This window comes from Bos taurus, chromosome 9 (assembly GCF_002263795.3).
Source record: "Bos taurus isolate L1 Dominette 01449 registration number 42190680 breed Hereford chromosome 9, ARS-UCD2.0, whole genome shotgun sequence".
Lineage (NCBI taxonomy): Eukaryota > Metazoa > Chordata > Mammalia > Artiodactyla > Bovidae > Bos > Bos taurus.
Window position 1 is genome coordinate 557,373 of NC_037336.1, and position 25,474 is coordinate 582,846.

General features: G+C 38.7%; 1 protein-coding gene across 9 annotated transcripts in view; it reads left to right on the forward strand.

Annotated features, from left to right (window-relative positions):
• The first annotated feature begins 6,041 nt into the window (after positions 1-6,041).
• Positions 6,042-25,474, forward strand: part of PHF3 (PHD finger protein 3) — a 105,786-nt gene continuing 86,353 nt past the window's right edge. For 4 of the 9 annotated variants that reach the window (XM_024996626.2, XM_024996622.2, XM_059889710.1 and 1 more), the window contains exons 1-2: positions 6,042-6,355; positions 19,487-19,755. In XM_024996626.2, coding sequence (XP_024852394.1) covers positions 19,512-19,755 — 244 coding nt within the window. In that variant the 5' untranslated portion in view covers positions 6,042-6,355; positions 19,487-19,511. Of the gene's footprint in view, positions 6,611-8,855; positions 8,911-19,486; positions 19,756-25,474 lie in introns of those variants that run through there. The other 5 variants (XM_059889706.1, XM_059889705.1, XM_024996623.2 and 2 more) reach the window with 5 other exon arrangements.

The window sequence follows — 25,474 nt, forward strand, 5'->3', positions numbered from 1 at the left end:
TGCTATGCTAGATGACTCAAAAGCTGGAATCAAGATTGCTGGGAGAAATATCAACAACCTCAAATATGTAGATGATAAAGGCATAAAGTGAAGAGGAACTAAAGAGCCTCTTGATGAAGGTGAAAGAGGAGAGTGAAAAAGCTGGCTTAAAAGTCAACATTCAAAAAACTGGAAGATCATGGCATCTGGTCCCATCACTTCATGGCAAATAGATGGGGAAAAAGTGGGAACAGTGTCAGACTTGTTTTTCTTGGGCTCCAAAATCACTGTGGACTGTGGCTGTAGCCACAAAATTAAAAGATGCTTGCTTCTTGGAAAAAAAGCTATGACAAACCTAGACATTGTATTAGAAAGCAGAGATGTCACTTTGCCAACAAAGAGGCATATAGTCAAAGCTATGGTTTTCCCAGTAGTCATGTATGGATATGAGAGTTGGACCATAAGGAAGGCTGAGCACTCAAGAATGGATGCTTTCAAACTGTGGTGTTGGAGAAGACTCTTGAGAGTTCCTTGGACTGTAAGATCAAACCAGTCAACCCTAAAGGAAATCAACCCTGAATATTCACTGGAAGGACTGGTGCTGAAGCTGAAGCTCCAACACCTTGGCCACCTGATAGGAAGAACTGACTCCTTGGAAAAGATCCTGATGCTGGGAAGGATTGAGGGAAAGATGAGAAGGGGGCACCAGAGGATGAGATGGTTGGATGGCATCACTGACTCAATGGATATGAGTTTCAACAAACTCTGGAGATAGTGAAGGACAGGAAAGCCTGGCATGCTTCCGTTCATGGAGTCGCAGAGTCAGACACGTCTTAGGGCCTAAATAACAAGAAAAAAGAACCATTTTATGGAAAAAAACTGAATGAACATTTTCGTCAGCCCAAAAAATGTGAAAGACTTATGGTTTGTATACTTTCTTGTTATTCCATTTTATTTTTTCATAAATACATGAAAATTTCTCTAATACGGTAATTTTCCCCCATTTATTCTAAGGGGATTTTCTATCTAATGCTCTTCTATTCAAGGTCTCCTGAATGAATTTCTTTATGGTGGAATTTGGGCTTTTCTCATAGCTCAATTGGTAAAGTATCCGCCTGCAATGCAGGAGACCCTAGGCCAGCAAGATCCCCTGGAGAAGGGATATGCTACCCACTCTTGTATTCTTGGGTTTCTCTTGTAGCTCAGCTGGTAAAGAATCTGCCTGCAATGTGGGAAACATGGGTTCAATGCCTGGTTTCAGAAGATCCCCTGGAGAAGGGAGAGGCTACCCACTCCAGTATTCTGGCCTGGATAATTCCATGGACTGTATAGTCCATGGTGTTGCAAAGAGTTGGCCATGACTGAGTGACTTTAACCACCACTTTGGTGGAATTTTGTTTATGAAAATAATCTTTTTAAAAAACTTAATTAATTAATGACTGTGTAGAGTCTTCATTTCTACTCAAGGGCTATTCCTTAGTTGTGTGTGGACTTCTCATTGTAGTGACTTCTCTTGTTGTGGCCAGGTGTTTGTAGGCTGAATAGTTGTGGCACATGGGCTTAGTTGCCCCCAACATGTGGAATCTTCCCCAACCAGGGATTGAACCCATGTCCCATGCACTGGCAGGTGGTTTCTTAATCACTGGACTACCAGGGAAGTCCTATGACAATAATCTTCTAAGGCCTTTTTCAAATTTCACATTGAGGTCCAGGAGAAGAGTAAACTTAGATTTATTTTTGAAGTTGATTCCAGATACTGGACATGAAAAAACAAACAAAAAAACCAGCAAAAAACTTGGCTATTCATTTCTATTTACCTTTCTCAAAAACAACAAAAAAAAACTTTAAAAAAGAGAGATTATAAAACAAAGTTCTGAGGAACTGATGAAGCAAGACAGGGCTTGAACTCTAGGATTCCAGAATTAGAACTATCTAAACTCCTTATATTGTCTCCCTGCTTATTTAACTTCTATGCAGAGTACATCATGACAAACGCTGGACTGGAAGAAGCACAAGCTGGAATCAAGATTGCCGGGAGAAATATCAATAACCTCAGATAAGCAGATGACACCACCCTTATAAGAAAGTGAAGAGGAACTCAAAAGCCTCTTGATGGAAGTGAAAGTGGAGAGTGAAAAAGTTGGCTTAAAGCTCAGCATTCAGAAAACGATGATCATGGCATCCGGTCCCATCACGTCATGGGAAATAGATGGGGAAACAGTGGAAACAGTGTCAGACTTTATTTTTTTGGGCTCCAAAGTCACTGCAGATGGTGACTGCAGCCATGAAATTAAAAGATGCTTACTCCTTGGTAGGAAAGTTATGACCAACCTAGATAGCATATTCAAAAGCAGAGACATTACTTTGCCAACAAAGGTCCGTCTAGTCAAGGATATGGTTTTTCCTGTGGTCATGTATAGATGTGAGAGTTGGACTGTGAAGAAGGCTGAGCACCGAAGAATTGATGGTTATGAACTGTGGTGTTAGAGAAGACTCTTGAGAGTCCCTTGGACTGCAAGGAGATCCAACCATCCATTCTGAAGGAGATCAGCCCTGGGATTTCTTTGGAAGGAATGATGCTAAAGCTGAACCTCCAGTACTTTGGCCACCTCATGCAAAGTGTTGACTCATTGGAAAAGACTCTGATGCTGGGAGGGATTGGGGGCAGGAGGAGAAGGGGATGACAGAGGATGAGATGGCTGGATGGCATCACTGACTCAATGGACATGAGTCTCAGTGAACTCCGGGAGTTGGTGATGGACAGGGAGGCCTGGCGTGCTGCGATTCATGAGGTCGCAAAGAATCGGACACGACTGAGTGACTGAACTGATCTGAAACTCCTTATTGCCAAATTCAGACTTAAAGAAAGTAGGGAAAACCACTAGACCATTCAGGTATGACCTAAGTCAAATCCCTTATGATTATACAGTGGAAGTGAGAAATAGATTTAAGGGACTAGATTTGATAGATAGAGTGCCTGATGAACTATAGAAAGAAGTTTGTGACATTGTACAGGAGACAGGGATCAAGACCATCCCCATGGAAAAGAAATACAAAAAAGCAAAATGGTTGTCTGGGGAGGCCTTACAAATAGCTGTGAAAAGAAGAGAAGTGAAAAGCAAAGGAGAAAAGGAAAGATATAAGCATCTGAATGCAGAGTTCCAAAGAATAGCAAGAAGAGATGAGAAAGCCTTCCTCAGTGATTGATGCAAAGAAATAGAGGAAAACAACAGAACGGGAAAGACTAGAGATCTCTTCAAGAAAATTAGAGATACCAAGGGAATATTTCATGCAAAGATGGGCTCGATAAAGGACAGAAATGGTATGGACCTAACAGAAGCAGAAGATATTAAGAAGATGTGGCAAGAATACACAGAAGAACTGTACAAAAAAGATCTTCATGACCCAGATAATCATGATGGTGTGATCATTGACCTAGAGCCAGACATCCTGGAATGTGAAGTCAAGTGGGCCCTAGAAAGCATCACTACAAACAAAGCTAGTGGAGGTGATGGAATTCCAGTTGAGCTATTTCAAATCCTGAAAGATGATGCTGTGATAACGCTGCACTCAATATGCTGGCAAATTTGGAAAACTCAGAAGTGGCCACAGGACTGGAAAAGGTCAGTTTTCATTCCAATCCCAAAGAAAGGCAATGCCAAGGAATGCTCAAACTACTGCACAATTGCACTCATCTCACACGCTAGTAAAGTAATGCTCAAAATTCTCCAAGCCAGGCTTCAGCAATACGTGACCAATGAACTTCAGACGTTCAAGTTGGTTTTAGAAAAGGCAGAGGAACCAGAGACCAAATTGCCAACATCCGCTGGATCATCGAAAAAATAAGAGAGTTCCAGAAAGACATCTATTCTGCTTCATTGACTATGCGAAAGCCTTTGACTGTGTGGATCACAATAAACTGTGGACAATTCTGAAAGAGATGGGCATACCAGACCACCTGACCTGCCTCTTGAGAAACCTATATGCAGGTCAGGAAGCAACAGTTAGAACTGGACATGGAACAACAGACTGGTTCCAAATAGGAAAAGGAGTACGTCAAGGCTGTATATTGTCATCCTGTTTATTTAACTTCTATGCAGAGTACATCATGAGAAACCCTGGACTGAAGAAACACAAGCTGGAATCAAGATTGCCAGGAGAAATATCAATAACCTCAGATATGCAGATGACACCACCCTTATGGCAGAAAGTGAAGAGGAACTCAAAAGCCTCTTGATGAAGGTGAAAGAGAAGAGTGAAAAAGTTGGCTTAAAACTCAACATTCAGAAAATGAAGATCATGGCATCCGGTCCCATCACTTCATGGAAAATAGATGGGGAGACAGTGGAAACAGTGCCAGACTTTATTTTTTTGGGCTCCAAAATCACTGCAGATGGTGACTGCAGCCATGAAATTGAAAGACGATTACTCCTTGGAAGGAAAAGTTATGACCAACCTAGACAGCATATTCAAAAGCAGAGACATTACTTTGCCAACAAAGTTCCGTCTAGTCAAGGATATGGTTTTTCCTGTGGTCATGTATAGATGTGAGTTGGACTGTGAAGAAAGCTGAGCACCGAAGAATTGATGGTTATGAACTGTGGTGTTGGAGAAGACTCTTGAGAGTCCCTTGGACTGCAAGGAGATCCAACCTGTCCATTCTGAAGGAGACCAGCTCTGGGATTTCTTTGGAAGGAATGATGTTAAAGCTGAAACTCCAGTACTTTGGCCACCTCATGTGAGGAGTTGACTCATTGGAAAAGACTCTGATGCTGGGAGGGATTGGGGGCAGGAGGAGAAGGGGACGACAGAGGATGAGATGGCTGGATGGCATCACTGACTCGATGGACGTGAGTCTCAGTGAACTCCGGGAGTTGGTGATGGATAGGGAGGCCTGGCGTGCTGCGATTCATGGGGCCGCAAAGAGTCAGACAGGACTGAGCGACTGAACTGAACTGAACTGAACTGAAACTTCCATTCTGGAAGAGCATTTGGTTTGGGGAGCGCTCAGAATACCATAAGAACTGGTAAGAGTAGAGCACAGATCTTCACCACCTTCCTATGAACTATTGCTCTATTAATGTTTCATAGTACATCCTCCATTGTGGCCATCTTGCTGTTGCCTTGAGGCTTAAATAAACAAGTAAAGGTTTTAAAAGCTATCATTTTTTAGTGGGTAATTGCAATGGTTCCTCCAGTTAGGATACATTCCTGGTATGGTTGAGATAGGGGTTAGTCTAACCTGCTGTGGAAGCACGTAAATTAAACCAGCGTTTTTCATATTTTTTGGTCTCAGAACCCACCTCTATATGCTCTTAAAAATTACTGAGTTCGTAGACTTTTTATGTGCGTTAGTTACATGTATTGATATTTTGTGTCTTAGAAATTAAACCAAAGGACAATTAGGAACATTAAAAAAATAACAACATACATTGTTAACATAAATATTTATTATGAAAAATATATTCTCCAACAAAACTTAATGAAAGAGTGGCATTACTTTAAATGTTTGCAAATTGCGCAATGTCTGCCTTAGTAGATAATGGCTGAATTCTCATATCTGCTTCTGCATTAAACTGCTACACGTTGCTTCGGTTGAAGGAGACGAAGAAAATTTAGTCTTAGGCAGTTGCAAGAACTGGAGACCCTCTCAAACGTCTTGGGGGCCCTGCAGGAAACCTATGGCCACCGTTGAAAGCTGCTGAGTTAGATCAGGAGGCCTCTCGAGTCCTGAAAGCAGAGAGGATAGCTAACATGCGCAAGCAGAGGGCGAGGCGGTTCGCGAGCGGACTGTGGTGCAGGGCCAGCAGGGATCCCTCGGCTCGGGGTCGGTCGGTTCCGCCCTCGCCCGCCATTCTGGGACCCATGTCCCGTTCATGAAGATCAGCGCAGGGGTAGAGACGTGCTCATCAGTATCACACTGAGCGAGCAGTCACCGACCCGCGGAGGAGAGAGCGCGCGCATCTCCAGCGGGCCCGCGGGCGGGCCGCGCCCTCGGAGGCCCGAGTCCCGCAGCGCGCAGGCGCGGCGCTGCCCCGGAACGGTAAACAGTGCGGTCACGTGACACGGCCGCGCTCCAGCCGCCGGGCCGCCGCCGCACGCAGATGGCTTCGGGGTCTCGCGCCGCTGCACGGTCCCCACGAGGCGCGCTCTGCTGGGGCGCTGAGCGGCGGCGGCTGCACGAAGGTTGAGGAGGGCGGCGCGGAAGCCGGGGCGCCGGGGTCCGCGGCGTCCGGCTGGCCGTGAGGAGGAAGCGGCCTCGGCAGCGACGCCTGCGTCCCGCGCGTACCCCCTCTCGGCGCGCCGGCCCCCTCCTCCGCGCGGCGCGGCCACCATCTTCCCTCGCTGCCTGAGGTAGCGCTTGTCGGCGGAGCTGGTGAGTGGCGGCGCGGCGGCGGCCGGCGACGCGCGGCCCTCCCCCTCTGCCCCGCGCCCCGCGGCCTCCCGCCCTCCGCCGGCCGGGCTCCGCGCTTCCTTCCCGCGCAGACCGGGACGCCCCCCGGCCTCTTGCGCAACGCCTCGGCCTGTCCGCGCCGCCTCGGCCGCCCGGGACCGTTTGGGCCGCGGTGGCGGGGCCGCCCGGCGAGGGTCGGGCCGCGGCCTTCCCGCCGGCTCCGCGCCCCCGCCTCGGGTGAGTCCCGCCGCCGCGCGGGCGCTCGGGCGGGGAGGCGCGGCGGCGCAGCGGCGCGGCCCGGAGGCCCAGCCCGCAGGCCTCGCCCCGGCTCTGCAGCGTAGAGCCTGGGGCCCGGGTCCGCCCGCGGAGCCGAGCTGGGTCCCCACCGCCGGGACTCGGGGTCGGCGCTCCATTCTCCCTCTCGCGGCTGCGCGCTTTTGTGGTCGGGCCCCAAACTGTCGCCTCCTTTTGCATAGTTTGAAGTGAGGAGCCCGGAACCTGGCCTTCGACAATACTTGTAATTTAATGAACCACTTGTCGACCCGTGGGTGTTAATGGTGCTAAATAGCTGGTCACCTGACCGGGGGTGGGGAGGACGGAGAAAGGGGGAGAATGCTGGTGCCGCACAGCGCCCTTGCTTCTGCCCAGCCCTGTATCGCGGGGTCCGAGGGTTCGTTCCCGTCTTTGAGTTTTTAAATGCTGTTTTTCAAGACTCTAATTCTAAGAAGAGTGTGTGATAATTGGTGCTGTTCAGGAATTATTTGCATGATCATGAATAGTGATTACTGTAGGCGGCAACAACGCTTTAATATCTTCCCAGTCCTAATTTTCATTGCGTTTATTGATAATTTAAAATGAAACAGGTAATTGAGCCTTTGCAAATGCGATCTTTACCTAGTTATTTTAAGCTGGTTTGGGGGGAGGTACTTAAATACTACATTGTTTTTATTTAGTTACTATTTTGGGTTCGAACTTGTCTTCCCTTTTCTAAGCTGGTTGAGATCTTCCAAAATTGTTCCTATTATTCATTCATTAGCTACCATTTTTTGAATCTTGAATGAAGTATTTGGGATTGAGAAAATGTTTGTAGATGTGTTTTTCTGGTAGGCGAGAGAGGAGTCAAAGAACCAGGAAATTTTTGCAGCATTCTTATATTATTGAACTTGTATCTTCATTCCAGAGCACACATGGTGTGTTGTGAATATTATTGTTTCAAATAATGATTTCTTTACCATTATTACCACTTAGACCTTTCCTTTATTATTTCTACCCAGTTCTGTTTACTGGACGTATATAACGATATTGAATTTTCCCTCCATCAGCATCGTCGTCATCACTATTTTAAAATATATACTCCATTTCCCCATGATAGTAACAGAATTGAAGGAAGTACTTTTTAACAGTTCTTATTGTGCTGATGAAAACAGTAACAGTTCAGTCAGTTCCTTAGCAGCAGAAAGACATCCACTCAACCGAGGTGAGCCTCTTGTTAAGTATGCAGAACTACAACCGTAGAGTGTAAGCTTTATTTGGTAGCTGTACTGGAGATTTGTGAGGAGTTAGTGATGGACGGAGGAGCCTGGTAGGCTGCCGTCCATGGGGTCGCGAAGAGTCGGACACGACTGAGCGACTTCACTTTCATTTTTCCCTTTCATGAGTTGGAGAAGGAAATGGCAACCCACTCCAGAGTTCTTGCCTGGAGAATCCCAGGGACGGTGGATCCTGGTGGGCTGCCGTCTATGGGGTCGCACAGAGTCGGACACGACTGAAGCGACTTAGCAGCAGCAGCAGTAGCAGTGATGGGACAAGTTTCCCCGTTTCATGCAGCCATTTGTTGAAGAACATGGAAATGTAACTAATACTGCTTTTGCATCCATTGGGAGGATACTGAACTTCCTTAACGATCACACTGAATTAGTTATGCGTTAACAGTGCTCTTGGGATAGACGTCAGATAACTGTCTAGCTGATACTGTGACATATTCATCTGTTGCATACTCAGATGAGAAGTGGTCTGTGTAAATGTAGGTGAAAAATCACATTGGTTCAAAGCAACGTTCAGGATGGAGATAAGGAAAGGAAGTTGTCTTTATTTAAAACTGTAATGTTAAAATCATAATTATTTTGAGTACTAGAATCGGGAAGGGTTGATAATTTTTGACTTTATAATAGTTAATAAAACTTTTTAAAATTAATTTTTCACTGAAGGATAATTGCTTTACAGAATTTTGCTGTTTTCTGTCAAACCTCAACATGAATCAGCCATAGATATACATATATCTCATCCTTTTTGAAACTCCCTCCCATCTCCCTCTATAGGTTGATACAGAGTCCCTGTTTGAGGCAGTTAATAAAATTATTTTTGATGAAAGTTAGTTTTGGGTACTACAATATAAATAATGGTTATCTTTCTTGACATGATAACTTTTTACCTTTTTGGTATCTCTTGGTTACTTAAAGGTGTTTTTTTTTTATCTTTACAGAGATATCTCATGAAATCTTTTTTAGTTAATAATTTTTAAGGATAATAATCTGGAGGTAAGATCTTTATTATTTTTTAATGAGGAAATATAGTTATTGATTAGCCTCTCAGGTTTGTGGATCACCACCAAAGTGTTAGGGAGTGCAAGATTCTTAAAGTGCTGACTTCTAAATGTTTTTATTCATCTACATTTCATCAATTCTTTGGACTTGTGGTTGCTGGATTTCTTTCTTGGAACAGTACATCTTAGGCTCTGTTTCTTTCATTTTTTAGAGCACCCTCTGAGAATCCTGTAATATCTTTTCAGAAGTGTAGATATCTCATTTTTTAACTACAAAAATGACTTGGCAAATTTTTACATATTTCTAGCACTTGCATTTTTAAGAACAGTAAAAAAAAAAAAATTCTACTTTAATGTTGCCCTTTAATTACATAATGATATTGACAGTATTGATTTGATTCAAAATATTTGAGACTCAGGTACTATTTGTATTCTCATGGAATGTATTCTAGGTTGAGAAACCAGATTCAGATGGGCGCTGTTAAATCATTGAATTAGAGTTAAAAGAAGATATTTCAAGAGTTACAAAACACATTGTATGAGGAATTGCCAAGTGTATAGACTGGACAGTTATTGCCATGGATTGTGTATTTAATCTAGATCATTTTTAATGATCAAGATTTAAATATTTAGAATCATTTGTATAATGGAGTGAGGGTGAAGAGAAACAGTTAAGCAGAAACTTAAATAGTATCCTGACATTTTATCTTTTGTCACAGTCTAACTTTATTAGAATTTTGAATGGCATAGTGTATTGTACACAAAGGCTTAAGTTTTAATTCACTCATAATTTGTGTGAGATGGTCACATGAAAACATTCTAAAATTGTAGACTTTGAAAATTGTGAAATTTGTGGTTCATCATTTCCACAATAATGATGTACACACTAAAGATATCTATTTTATTTTTCGTATGTAGGGAGTGGCTAAGTGCATATTTCCCAATTTATTTTGGAAGTGGGCATGTCATTTGTGTTCAATATTTTAAGGATTTCATTAATGATATAAAGATTGATATGTGTTATGCATGTAGACTCCATAAAGTATGATAGGTTAAAAGTGCAGGCTCGGGAAATCTTGCTGCCTGGATTCCAGTTTGGGTATAGAGGCATACCTCTTTTATTGTACTTTGCAGATACTGCGGGTTTTTTTTTAAACAAATTGAAGGTTGTGGCAATCATGTATGGACCGAGTCTTGCAGCCAGTTTTTTTTTAAACAGCATTTGCTCACTTTGAGTCTTCTATATCACATTTCGTTAATTCTCACAATATTTTAAACTTTTTGTCATTATTGTGTTATTGTTTTGTGATTGGTGTTGATGTTAATGTTGTCATTTTGGGTTACCACAAACCACAACCCTAATAAGATGGTGAAGTTAATTGTAAATGTTGTGTGTGTTGTGACGCCTCCACTGACTGGCTGTTCCCTGTCTTTCTCCCTCTCCTTGGGCCTCCCTAGTCATTGAGATGCTATAATATTGAAAGTAGGCCAATTAATAACCCTGCCATGACCTCTTAACTTTGCGAGTGAAGAGTCCATGTCTCTCAGTTGAAATCGAAAGTTAGAAATGACTGAGGTTAATGAGGAAGGCATGTTGAAAGCCAAGATATCTCCCAAAGTAGGCCTCTTGTGCCAAACGGTTAGCTAAGTTGTGGATGCAAAGAAAAAGTTCTTGAAGAAAGTTAAACGTGCAGCTCTGGTGAACATATGAATAAAGAAAGTGAAATGACCTTATTGCTGATACAGAGAAGGTTTTAGTGGTGTGGATAATCAAACCAAACACAACATCCCGTTAAGCCAAAGTCTAATCTAGAGCAAGGCCTTAACTCTCTTCTGTTCTTTGAAGGCTGAGAGATGTGGGGAGACACAGAAGAAAACTTGGAGCTAGGAGAGGTTGGTTCACGAGGTTTGAGGAAAGAAACTGTCTCCATAACATAAAAGTACAAATGTGTGAAGTAGTGCATGCTGATGTGAAAGCTGCAGCAAGTTATCCAAAGGAACTAGCTAAGATAATTCATGAAGGTGGCTACCCTGAACAACAGATTTTCAGTCTAGTCAAAATAGCCTTCTGTTGGAAGAAGATGCCGTCCTGGATGTTCATTCATAGTCAGAGAGGAGAAATCAGTGCCTGGTTTTAAAGGACAGGCTAGTTCTCTAGTTAGAAACTAATGCAACTGGTGACTTCAAGTTGAAGCCAGTGCTCATTCTAAAAATCCTAGGGTCCTTAAAAATTACGTTAAATCTACTCTGCCTGTGTTCTGTAAATGGAGCAACAAAGCCTGGATGACAGCACATCTGTTTACAGGATGGTTTACTGAATATTTTAAGCCCACTGTTACCCTGTTGCTTAGAAAAAGGTTCCCAAGTGTCACTGCTCATTGACCTGGTCAGTGCACCTTGTAATGTCTGCTCACAACAACATCCGTTCTGCAGCCCATAGATCATGGAGTCACTTCGACTTTCAGGTCTTACTTTTAAGAAATACCTTTTGTAAGGCTATAGCTGCCATAGATACTGATTCCTCTAAGGGATCTGGGCAAAGTCAGATAAACATTCAGAGGAGTTTGGAAGAAGTTGATTCCAGTCCTCATGGATGGCTTGGAGGGTTTCAGAATTTCAGTGGAGGAAGTAACTGCAGATGTGGTGGCAATAACAAGAGAACTAAAATTAGAAGTGGAGCCTGAAAATGTGACTGAATTACTGCAACCCTGTAATAAAATTTAAATGGGGGAGGTGTTGCTTCATCCATTGTTGCTTATGAATGAGCAAAGTCAGTGGATTCTTGAAATCTACTCCTGGTGAAGATGCTATATAGATTGAAATGACAATACAGGATTTAGGTATTACATTAACTTAATTGATAAAGCAGCTGCAGGATTTGAGAAGACTGACTCCAGATTTGGAATAAGTTCTGTGGTGTGTAACGTGCTATCAATAAGCATGTCATGTTACAGAGAAATTGTGGGAGGAAGAGCCAATCGGTGTATTAGACTTCATTGTTGTCTTGTAAGAAATTGCTGCAGCCACTCCAACCTTCAGCAGCCACCAGCATCGAGGAAGGACCCTCCATTTGCAGAAAGATTACACCTTGCTGAAGTTTCAGATGATGCATTTCTTAGCAATAAATTATTTTTAATTGAGGTTTGTACATTGTATTTTTAGATATCATGCTATTGTATACTTAGTAGACTAGACTATAAACATAACTTTTATATGCAATGAGAAACCAAAAAATTGGTGTGACTTACTTCATTGTGTACAATACTCACTTTATTGTGGTGGTCTGGGAATTACACTGCAGTATCTTTGAGGAACACCTGTCCTGGGTACATGACCAGGACAAGTTTTATATTTTATCATTGTTTTAGTAGTGGTACTTTTATTTTTTCTTACTGCTACTATTACCACCTGTTAGAAATTTGCTAATAGTGAACATGCTTGGTGAATTGACAGCTTAATTGACTTACATAATGGTCTGGGCCTCGCTTTGCTCATGAGCAAAATAGAGTAATCTCATCTACTCTGTTTGTCAAGAGTTGTGAGAGACTAGTGAGATACGCATGCAGTACAGTTAGCATAGGGCCTCACACGTAGTACATGTGAAGTATGTGTTAACTTGGACTGCCATAGTTTTGATGATGAGCTGCTTGTACTATTTCTGTGGTTAATCCAAAGTACCGATGCTTCCGATAATGACAATAGGGCATCCTAGTTGTAAATTTTAAAGGTAACTTTTTCACTGAGGGCTAATTCTGCTTTTGCCAGTTTCAGCTTGAGGGTTCGTTTTCTAGGTTGTTAGGTCTTCTCTGATCTTAGTATGGCAGTCATCTTGGATTCTTAAATATTCTTTTTACCTGATAAATTCAGTAACAAAGTTATGATCCTTCTTTTTTTTGTTAGGTAGTCTTGCACATAGATTCTAACTAAAGAAACTGGACCCGAATTTGAAATGGGCTTGTAGAGCAGGTGATGAGGTTGCATTGCTTTGTAGAAATGTACTTTTTAGAATTATGTCAAATCACTCATATTAACCATTTAGTGATTTTTCTTGACTCTGTCCCGAAAGGATAATTTATTCTTCTTTAACATTGTTGTATTAATGGTGGTGAAGAACTGACCTTTGTGTCAGAGGTGGTTTTGAGTTCTGTTACTTACTTACTCTGTAATATTGGGTGTAACTTGGCTCAGCTTTAGCTCACCAAATTGTGTGGCTGTGAAGTTTAAAGACATTATATATTTAAGTTAGCTTGTTGCCTGGCCCATAATAGTCAATGAATTTTAACTGTAAAGAGATAATGCTAGGTAGTGGTTAAGTGTATTGACTCTTGAATGAAACATTTGGGATTCAAATTTCAGCTCCACCACTGACTACAGCAAGTAATTTAATCTCTCTGATCCCAATTTTATTTATTTCTGTATAATCAGGATTATAATATAGCATTGTCGAGAGGATTAAATTAGTAAGTGTAAAGCAGGATTTCTTAACCTCAGCACTGTTTTTTGGCTGGCTCGTTCTTTATAACGGGGCTTTCCTAAATGCAGTGTAGTATGTTTACTAGCTGCCAGTATCATGCATGCCCTCTAGTTTTGTTGACCGAAAATGTCTCCATACATGGCCAAATACCCTCTGGAGAGGCGTAATTTCCTCCGCTGGAGAACTGCTGATGTGGAGCAGTGTCAACCAGAGCACATTAAGTTTTATATTTTATCACTGTTTTAGTAGTGGTACTTTTATTTTTTCTTACTGCTACTATTACCGCCTGTTAGAAATTTGCTAATAGTGAGCGTGCTTGGTGAATTGACAGCTTAATTTAAACTGTAGTGTAGGGGTTGGAAGGAACCCAGGGCCTTTGCATTTAGGTCTTTACTTGAATTGATGTTCCCCATTTATCTGATCATTCCCTCATTTCAGATTTTGGCTCACATGTTGCCCTTGTTAGCAAGGCCTTCATTTACTGTCATACATAGAAGGCCTTTCTCTTCTCACCACTATTACAGTGTTTAATTATTCTTCATAGATTTTATAATGTCCTGATACATGTTTGTCCCCTCTACATTCTTATGTGCTTGCACACACACACGACTTTAATAGCTTTAGTGGTTTATTGTTAAGCCTTGTACGTGTGTGTGGGGGTGTGATTTTTTTTTTTAAGGAAAATGTGATAAAATACATAATTTTATTTTGAGGATATTTCTGAGAGTTTGGGGTAGTTTTAATTCACTGTTAATAAAGGGAATTTTGGTAGAAGTGTAGTTTTTTTCCGTTGATGCTTTTTAAATCTTTTTGCATTTTGTGCATGCAGGAAACACTTAGAAAACAATATATGTTGGTTTTATCTGTGTAAACAAAATTTGGCTGCACTGTAATTCTCTGTTACAGATGAAACAAGTGGGAAATATCTTTGGACTCAGATTTAGCATGTTAGTACTAATACTTATTTTTGGTTGTATTCTGAGTCTTTCTAAATCTTCCATTAGGACCAAACTCTACCTTTCATAGTCAGCACCTGCTGTTCATCTGTTTGAAGTAGTCCCTGGACCGTTAGGGCCCAGCTCACATCGCCTGCTTAGCCTTTCTTGGCCCCATGGATTTTACCTTGCTCTGTGGTGCCATCTAAGCCCTTGAGTTTGACCCTTTCATGTTTTGTTGTGATGTTTGCCTGTTGTCGTATCTGTTTATATGTTTATACTTTGTTTTGCATCATAAGTTCCTTGAATTTGATAATAGGGTTTGTTTCACTGGTATATTTACAATAGTACTTTATAGTAGATACTTGATAAATACATGCATAGAGGAATAATTTTGAATTAAGAAATTATTCAATTCTCTGACTTATGCATCTTATTGTCATATTTGAGGTGTGACTGTGAACCCCCAGAAGTAGTTTCTGATTTTAATATATATGTATTCCCTAGTTAATATTATCAATTTAATTGCATAAATGCCTTTCATTAGCATCTTAAAATACATCCTGGATAGGTTTGTTATGTTTTAATTTTTAACTTTGTGATGCCAAATATAAAGATGCATTTAAGTACAATTTCAGTGTAAGAAACAGGAATTTGTCTATTTATTTATTTTTTGGTTGCACTGCCTGGCTTGTGGGATCTTAGTTCCTCTACCAGGGATCAAACCCCAGGCCTTCAGCAGTGATCCTCCAGAGTCTAAAAACTCTGGTCTGGTTGTATGTGTGCTCAGTTGCGTCTGACTCTTTGTGACCCCACAGACTGTAACCTCCCAGGCTTCTCTGTTCATGGGATTTTCCTGGCGAAATAATGGAGTGGGTTGCCAATTCCTTCTCCAGGGGATCTTCCCCACCCAGGAATTGCCCTTAAGTCTCCTGCATTACAGGTGGAGTCTTTACCACTGAGCCTCTGGGGAAAAAAGGAATTCCCAGAAATTTGTTTAAATCAAGCAATTTGTTTAATTATAATAAAAGGGACACCAAATCATCTCTTAAATTTCTCCTTTATTGGATCAGTTATCTTTGTCTATCTGCATGGCTAGGTATTTCAGGACATTGTATATTAGGTTAGTGTTCTTTGGGTATTTTTTGACCTTATTTTCAAGTAGTTTTAGATTTATAGAAAAGTTGCAAACATGGTGTAGAATCTAGTTTTCTTGATTGTTACACCCGACATAATGCTAGTGTCTTTTTTTTTTTCTTCAGTGTTTGTCTGACTGCATTGGGTCTTAGTTGCAGCGCTCCAGTTTTCCTGTGGCTCTTCAGCTCAGTAGTTGCAGCCTGGAGCTTTGTTGTCCTGAGGCCTGTGACATCTGAGTTCCCTGAGAAGGGATCAAACCCTGTTCCCTGCATTGAAAGGTGGATTCTTAACTGTTGGACCACTCGGGAAGTCCTAATGCTTTTTGTTTTTAATCAAAACTAGAGATTAACATTACTATTAACTGAACTCCAGATTTTATTCTGATTTCACCAGTTTTTCCACTACTCTCTTTTTTCTGTTCCATGATCCAGATCAGGATACCACATTGCATTTAGTAGATTAGGGTATTTGTGTTAAGTAAGTTAATATTTCTACAGTTGGCTAACATTTGTTTTACAAATTAGCATGGAGAGTTTATTTTTGATACTGAGTACTTGATACATAAAACTGATTTTAAAAAAATGATTTATACTTCCAATCAGTGTTACTTTCGAGACAATCTTGCCATATGGCTGTATACTGTGATTTTTTGGCATTGTTTGGAATTGGCTCCAAAGCCTATTGGAACAACTTATGAAAATTCAATCTTATCAGTTTATAACAATTGCACAAAACACTTCTGTTGAAATTGTCTTGTTTGGACCCATAAGTTTGGGGTGCTTTATACCATATTTTGTCTTGTAAGATCCCCAGTTGCCTTGGCATATTCAATGTGTCTTGGTAACTGCTTAGTGATCACTTGCTGAATAAATTAAAGATATTAAAGAAATGTAACTTTGCTATACTGGTCTTTCTTGACTTTTTATGCTGTTTTCCTAATCTGCTTATTTAATCCAGGGCAACATACTTTACAAGTCATACTAGTTTTGTCCAAAAAGAAAAAAAAAATTGGAGAATTAGGTTCACCCATCTTATATACAGTGTGCTTTACTTTTTTTTTTTTAAATTGATCTTTAAAGACTAAATATTGTCTTCTGTTGAAACTACCATGTATACAATAGATAGCTAGGGGGAACCTGCTCTCTTGTGCCGCGAGCTCAGCGCGGTGCTCTTCTGTGACCTAGAGGGATGGGATGGGGGCTGGGATCCGGGTCCAGGAGGGCGGGGATATATATGTATGTACGGCTGATTTGCTTCGTTGTACTGCAGAAGCTAATACAACATTGTAAGGCAACCATGTCTCAATTAAAAAAAAAAAAAAAAAGGCGGCTATACCAGAGGTTCTGAAGAGACTTTTTAGTAAAAGAGTTTGGGATGGTTCAGTAGTAGTATCACTGAAAAAAAATACTGCTTGTTTAGAATGGGCTGGTCTTCGGTGTAGCTCGGTGATTTCAAGCTGTATAACTGTATCTTCTGAATGTCGTGAATGTACCCAAAATGCACATGATCAGAAGTTGGTGCAACAAAGACTGACCTTGGGTGAAATTTGTAGAATTTCCCAAACTTGTGCTGCTGTGGGAATGAGTGCATAGTTAGTAGATTCAACATATAAATTTATAAAGAAAGATAACTGTTTCTTGAATTGGAATTGCCTTTTTTTCTTTGTTTCACCTGGAATGCAACTCTGAAGAGGAGTTTGTTTTGGCTTGTGATTAACTTTGGATTCTAGCATATTCAGATAAACAAATTTGTTGGTAGTTCTAGCTAATTTGTAAACATTTAGTAACATTTTTGTAAATTATTTTTAATTACCAGAACTTTATTATACTAAAATTTCTTTGGAATCTAAAAATGTATTAGTGGAAGTATTGGGGATGTATGATAATTGACCTTTTTAGGTACTGAGATTAGATAGCTTCAAGAAATTAAAACTGTTCCTGACTTTTCATCACTATTGTAGCTCAGTTTTCTCTAAATGTTGTAATTAGAGAATGCATGTAAGATAATCAGTAAAATAGTTAACATTTTGGTGCTTTGTTGATATTTCAGTGTAAATAATTTGCAAAATTTGAGAAGAGATACTGAAATCTTATATTTAGAAGAGGATCAACTTTTGTAAGAGGCCATTTTTTTCCTTTTCTTTAAATTTTAAATTGAGTTGCAGTGAAACTGCATCCATTTAAAATGAACAGATTGGTGAACTTTCATGGGTATATGTACTCAGTCAAATTTCAGGGTATATGTACAGTCAAATTTCAGGACATTTTCATCATCCTTCAGAGTACATTCCTGTTATTTGCAGTCAGTCCCTCTCTTATCCAAGGCCCTAGGCAACTACTGATTTGTTGGAAAATGTTTTTAAAAGAAGAACCTTAAAGGAGTCAAATCTAGTTGGAAAATGTTTTTAAAAGAAGAACCTTAAAGGAGTCAAATCTAGTTAGTTTCTACCTTTGTAGAAGGGTATCTTTCTACCAGTATGAAAGGGTTAGAGTTACAGCAGTGGGCCATATAGTTACAGCAGTGGGCCATCCACCTAGGTTTGGATGTTTAGGTCTGACTTCAGGGAACATGTTTAAATGCCTTTTGTTTCCAAAACTAGGATATTAATGGAGTCTGTTATTATTATCACTGGGAATAAGTGAATTAAAAATGTAGGTAAAATGTTTAGCAGCATATAATATACACCCAGTAAGTTTGTAGAGTGTTTTTGAACTTCCTCTTCTCATTTTTACAGGATAAAGAATTCAAGGACAGTTTGAGGAAAGTTTGGTAGAATTGGAGCTAATGTTTGTAATTTTGAAATCCAAGATGTTGTAGGTTAATTAGTGGAATTTTCTAGCTAATTAAATATTACTAGATCTTATTTCAGAGAAGGCAGTGGCACCCCACTCTAGTACTCTTGCCTGGAAAATCCCATGGACTGAGGAGCCTGGTGGGCTGCAGTCCATGGGGTCACTAAGAGTTGGACATGACTGAGCGACTTCACTTTCACTTCTCACTTTGATGCATTGGAGAAGGAAATGGCAACCCACTCCAGTGTTCTTGCCTGGAGAATCCCAGGGACAGAGGAGCCTGGTGGGCTACCGTCTTATGGGGTTGCACAGAGTGGGACACGACTGAAGCGACTTAGCAGCAGCAGCAGATCTTATTTAGTTGACTCGTCCCTGTCACCCAAAATACATTATTAGTTCATTATTCTCTGAAACCAATAATAATTCAGCTTTTGATAATTAAGGCTCCTCTGGAGCTTGAAATGAACTTTATTGAGCAATGTCTAGGTACAGTTTGAATAGGGGATTAGCTTGATATCTGTATAAGCCCCACATAGCTCACTAAGACAAATATAAATCTGATACATTCTTTTCTTGACATTTATTTTATCTTAAAAGGGATGCTCCCTCCAAGTGTGTGTGTGTGCACATCTGTGCCTGCGTGTGTGTACTTTTTTTGAGTTTTGATTTGTTGGGTTTAATTAATAGTTTCTTTCCATTTTTTTTCTTGTTGTCCCACAAAAAAATTTTTGTGTTTCTTTAAATAATTTAAATGCGTTGTAAATAAAGCAAGGGTGTTTACAGTTTTAATAAATATGGGACAGTACTTTAAATGATTTGATTTTAGTTCTTTTATATGACCTTTACTAATAAGCAGTGTCTGAGTCTTAAATTTATGAAGAGAGTGTGGTTAAAAACATATGGTTTTTATGATTTAAACCATGTAATTCTTTCAAATGTGTCAAGTTAATGGACTATATATACATAGTTTTTTTCTCTAAAATTAATTAAGTGAACCTTTAATAGGGTCTCTGTTAAAATGAAATTCTACATGCATGATGGAGAAACATTGTTTACCAAAGATTGGTTCTACATGTCCAAATGTATATTCTAAAAGCAGTGAGGATTTTTTTAAAACAATTTAGAAATAACCTAAGTGTGTTCATAGACTCAAAACTATTAAAATAATTTGGTTTTAGGTGATTATCAGTTGATAGCTTTATTTCTTATGGTATTTTTTTTGTCTTTCTATAGGGCTGAAAGACACACAGAAGTCTTCATGGATATAGTTGATACATTTAATCATTTAATTCCTACTGAACACTTAGATGATGCCCTATTTCTAGGATCCAACCTGGAGAATGAAGTCTGTGAGGATTTTAGTACAAGTCAAAATGTCTTAGAGGACTCGCTGAAGAACATGCTCAGCGATAAGGATCCTATGCTAGGATCTGCAAGTAACCAGTTCTGTTTGCCTGTTTTGGATAGCAATGATCCCAATTTCCAGATGCCTTGTTCAACAGGTAATTCTTACTTTTTTTTTTAGTCTGCAATTTAAAATAAAAGGAATTTTCAGCAGTTTTTTTTTTTTTTTTTTTTGATGAGGGTAGTATATTTAGGATTCTTTCCTTTGGATTTAGAGCTCCTTTTCTAGTCATCAGAATTAGAATTTAAATTTTCTTCCAAAGAATGTGGAGTTATCTTTGAGGATGTTGTGGATATAGATAGGGTAACTGTAATTTATCATCCAGAATGGGATGCCTTTTTTGAGAATCATAGGGGGTGCTGTTAATAATTACATTATGACAACAGGTATAAATTGGGACTTCTAGCAGATAGTGATTGCCTCATAAGTTGCGACGTGATGTCATCCTACATCTGTTGGAGTCAAGGGAAATGGCTGAATTGACCTTTCCCAGTGCCCATCCTAGCTCTTATTGTGTGTTCCCATTTCAAGTCTTTTAGTATTTTGTACTTGTGTAATATCTCAAAAAACCAGAGAAAGAGCTCTAGGCCTGTGCTGTCCAGCATAGCAACCACTATCCACTTAACTGTTAACCACCTGAAATGAGTCTGTCTTAGTTGAGATGTGCTGTAAATTGCACATTTTAAACATTCATTGTGAATAAAAAGATTATAAAATGTTTCATCAAGTTTTAAAAATGTAGATTACATGTTGAGGTGATATTTTGGGTATTTTTGGTTAAATAAAATATTAAAATTAATTTCACCTGTTTTTAGTTTTTTTTTTTAAGTGGTTCCTTGAAAATTTAAAATTACTTATGTGGCTTGCATTATATTTCCACTGGACAGATGACAGTTCTTTCAGATCTATAGTTGAAGTAACTGAAAGTAACTTTCAGAGGATAACTTTCTGTACTGCTAATCAAATTCTTAATAAGAGATTACTTCAGAGATCATATTAATATGTGGAAAAATATGTAGGTTTTTTTTAATAAAGCAGAGAAAATATTACAACAAACTTTGGAGCAATTAGCTATTCTGTAAGCTAAAATTAGACAAAGGAAAAGCAGCTTCACATGGAGAAGTTAGGTTTTTAGTTCAGGTTTATGTGGTAGTGTTCTGTTTTGCAATGACTCAAGACTTACGCACTACAGTTTTTAAGTAATTTTCATTACCTTTTTAAAATTTCCTACCTAATGTTTTGATATAACAATACTTAAAGTTTGGATTAGGTGGCCTGCTATTCATTTGTAAATTTTTCAGATTACTCTGACTCAACACTTTGGCTTCTAAGAATCTTTCATTTTAACAACTCTTTAATACTGAAGTCTTTTGAACTGTTTGCTAATAATGGTGCATCTCTGAATTATATACATTACGTTGTGTTATTGCATAGGTTTACATTGTTTTTTGTTGTCATTGTATTAAATGTTTTAAGCTTTTAAAATTTTGTTTTATGTATGCATTGTTCCTGTGTCAGTACAGTATATCTAATTATTGTCAAGCACTTTTGACACTGTTTGGTTATATGTACAACGTTTCACAGCTTAGTCTGATTTCAAGAAGAACGATTATTGAATACTTAAATGCTTATTACTAGAAGTACAGTTACCCTTAAGGATGTTCTATTAGGCCTGGAACTGGCAAATTTATCTTTTAGTCCCTGAGTAGTACTGGTGTTCTTACTTACAGTCTTTTTTTAAAATTTCTGTTGATGTGAAAAGTTTTTTTTTGCATATGAAAAGTCTCTGGCTGAATATTTCTTTTGCTAATAGAAGACTTAGAACTCTATATTGAAATACTTAAATTTTTTTGAGTTCTGGTTAATGCTTGTTTACAATTTCATTGTAAACTTTTAACTTTTTTATTAAGAACCTACAAATAGAAATATTTTTTAAATTTTCCTGTTTTGTTTGCTACAATTATTTATCTTGGTTTTAAAGCAAAACTGTGTTAATATATATGGTATGCATCCATACACTTTGAAGATATGTAAGGAAATATGTGTGGGAAATTTTAAGATTATAAAGTTCCTTGTAGGATTGCTTAGATTGCATTATGCCATAAAGCAGTGGATTTATCTTGGATTATTTCAAAATTTCTTTGGTCCTTTGGGATATTTGGTTCAGTAAAAGGCCAACATATTTTCTAATGACAGCAGAGTAGAAAACATTAAAAAAATTTTTTTGTAAACTATTTAGTGAAACCCTATTGTAACTTTAAACTGTTCACAGACTGCTTCAGCTTTTTGATATAAACTAAAAAGGATAAGCTTCTTAGCCAGATGTTTGTACTTGGCTCTGTAGGTTTTTACTAACTGTCTTGACTAAAGCTTTGCAGGATAATGGCTCTTTAGTATTTCTCAGGCCATCGAAAGTTATAGATTATGGTTATTTTGTATCCTTGGTTTTAACAGTGCAAAAGATAGCAAACAATAACTGCTGTTTTGTTCTTCTATGCTGACATAGGTTGGTTGCTGTAGTTGTTAAAGAGCTACTGTTGAATGTCTTCCATTATATTTCTTATATAAATTTTTCATTATATTTCATCATCTCCAGAAATCCTAGAGAAACTTTAAGTTATAAAAATAGGAAAGACACATGGAGGATCACCTTTAGTGCTGTCAGATGCCCAGAGTTAGGATGCTTACTGTTTAATCTTGAGAGATAACCAGTAGATTTCTGATCCTCTTTTGGATGCTTTTGACTCTAAAAGTATTCATGTAAATGTAGTGTTTGCATATGGTTTTTAGATTTGCCTGGTAATAAATTTAAAAAATATTCTAATAATTGAGGAAACCCTTTAAATTTGGAAAGTGTTTGATCTTGATGATTAAACCAGTTATTTGTATTCTTAAAAATTCCTGTTATCTTTAAAAGAAAAATAATATTTTCCCAAGTAATAGGTTCAGGATATTGACTGTATTGGTTAAATATACTACATTAGGAATGTATTAAAAATCATTGAAGTGCTATTTGAAAAACTGACATTGTCAGTGTAATAAGTGTTAATTTTATCTTTTACTTTACAAACAACCATGATTCATAAGTGTGAAACAAATCTTGTATTTATGAAACCGTTTCTTTATGTGATAGAAGAGAAATGTTCAGTGGCTGTAATTTGATTTATTTCCTTGAGACCAGGAGGAGGAGGGATGTGCTGTAGATAATATGGATATTCAGAGCACCCTTTCATTTAGGTAGTGCTTGTAGCTACTGCATCCTTGTGTGAAACCAGGGTGTCCTTTCCAGGCTATATCATTGCTTAAAAAACCATCATTGACTGAATTAAAAAAAAAAAAAAAAGTCCCTAATGTAGCATGGTTTTGGAGATTAAAAGCATCAAACAGTCATTGAATTCAATAGCTTACATATTTGCCAAGAGTTGATTCATATCATGTGGTTAGGTGTTTTTTCAGTTGTAAAGAAATTCATATTGTATAGTTTTTTCAGTTGTAAATTTCTTCTACCATATATATGTGATAGTTGTTTCCTATCAAGAATGCCACTGGTAATTTATGACATCAAGTAGAGTTGTTTAATAAGAATTTTAGCTTGTGCTGCTTTTCTTCTGAGCAAAATATTGTTAATACATGTTAAGACTAGTTTTACAAGCTTCTCAGCAGTAATGTGATTTGGGCCTTTTTTTTTAGCACACAAATTTTTAACTTTTAAACATAGTCCTGTAGTTAGGGGCTCCTTCATTATTAAAGGCAGAATTCATCTGTGTAATATTAAAAAAATTATGGTACTTGTTCTGAAAAGATGATTGTTCTTTTTGCATCACTGAGATTTGTTTAAAAGGTATTTACAGCTTTTTATGGCTTCATGCTACTCTTGGACAACGTTTCCAGTTAGTACACTGAACTAAACACAATGGACCCCTGGTTCAATAAGATTCAGTTGTCAGATAGTAGTTTTTGTTTTCCTTGTTTGTATGTTGTATGTGGGGGCAGCAGACGGTGCTGATTTATTACATTTGCAGATCCATCTTCACATACGCATTCGTTACATATTTGTACTGGGGTCTTTTTTCCACTAATATTATTTTTCTGAATAGTAGTGTTCACTGATTTTTTTTTTTAAACTTCTGTGCTTTAGTGAACATTTTTTTGCCGTTGATCTTTTGAGTTACACTTGAACAATAAAATACAAATTTAGTACATGTAAAGTAGCTATGCAAATGAAATGACAGTATATTGGTTAAGACAAAATGTATACCCTTTAGTTGAATGTTAGTAAAGAGTAACTGATCAACCTTGTAAGAACATTCATAGCCTTTAAGAATAGAGATTTTTTTTCTGTTGAGATTGATGATTAATATTATATGCTTTGAGTTAGAGGGGTTTCAGTGAAATTCGGGTATGTATGCATGCTGAGTCTTGGGACCCCATGGGCTGTAGCCTGCCAGGATCCTCTGTCCGTGGGATTCTCCAGGCAAGGATACTGGAGTGGGCTGCCCGTGCTTTCCTCCAGGGGATCTTCCCAACTCAGGGATCAAACCCACGTCTCTTTATGTCTGCCTGCATTGACGGGTAGTTCTTTACCGCTAATGCTATCGGAAGAACAAACAAAAGAGAGGCAAACACCTTGTACAATCAGTGGAGAAGAGAAAATACTGGAAAGTGGAAACAGTAGGACAAAACAGCAGCCATAGATTTTTGAAAGTTTGTCACTTGGACAAGAGATTTGACTCATTTACGAATAATGGGAAAGAGAAGGGGCAGAGTTTGATTGGCTGAAAGGGAGAACTTGGGATTCCTTCAAGATAGAATGATAGGTTCCCTGGGGTTATGGGATTTATGCCTTTGCTGGGTGTGACCCCCTTGGCCCAGGTCTTTCATTGGGGCATTTTGTCCCATAGAGTTTCTGTTAGGTGACCTTTCATGGCCAGTGTTCTCCCAGAGTCCTCTGTCATTGTCTGTCCCAACATAAAGTGCCTGTTATTTCTTACTAAAAATTAAATTATGTTTACTTTAATACTAAATCTTGTTTGTAGACTTAATGTATTTCATTGCTTCTTTAAATTATTTGAAATACAACTTGAAAAGCATAGTGACAACTACTTTTACGTAAGCAACTTTCATTGCTCTTAATTCACTGTTTCTTTCCGTCTTATTTCTTACTCCCTCACTGTATTCAATTTAGACATTTTAAATAGATAGTCAATTCTTTACAAACATGTATTTTTCATTAATCATTGCCACAAGTCATCCTTAACTACCAAAATAACAGAATTGAACTCAGATAAAATAAATAAGCCCTTTAACACAAACATTAAAATGCCAGTTTCTAAATTCAGAAAATGAAGAGAGGAAAGTTTTGGCCCAACCAGAGTTTCCCAGTTTACGGTTTTAGTTGGTATATTTTGTGGCCTTTCTGTTTTACCTCTGTTTGATTCAGTTGACTTTTGTTTTTCTTAGTTTGATGTAGTATAAAGCAGAACATATTTTAATTTTACTTTACATTGAGCATTTAATTTTCTGTCTTTTAAGTTTAAAATGTGGAATAAAATTAATCATGTGTTCGTCTCTGTATTCCTAGTATCTTTTGGTTTCTTCCTTTCCCCTGTTACTTAAAATTTGCTCTGTGTTATCATTATTTTTAGTTTCTGGCTGTCCTGGGTCTTCAGTGCTGCACACAGGCTTTCTGTGGTTGTAGTGAGTGGGAGGCACAGCCGTGCGCAGGCTGCTCTTTGCCGTGGCTTCTCTGGCGTGGAGCGCGGGCTCCCGGGCGGGGGCTTCAGTCAGGGCTCTCAGGCTCTGTAGTTGCAGCTTGC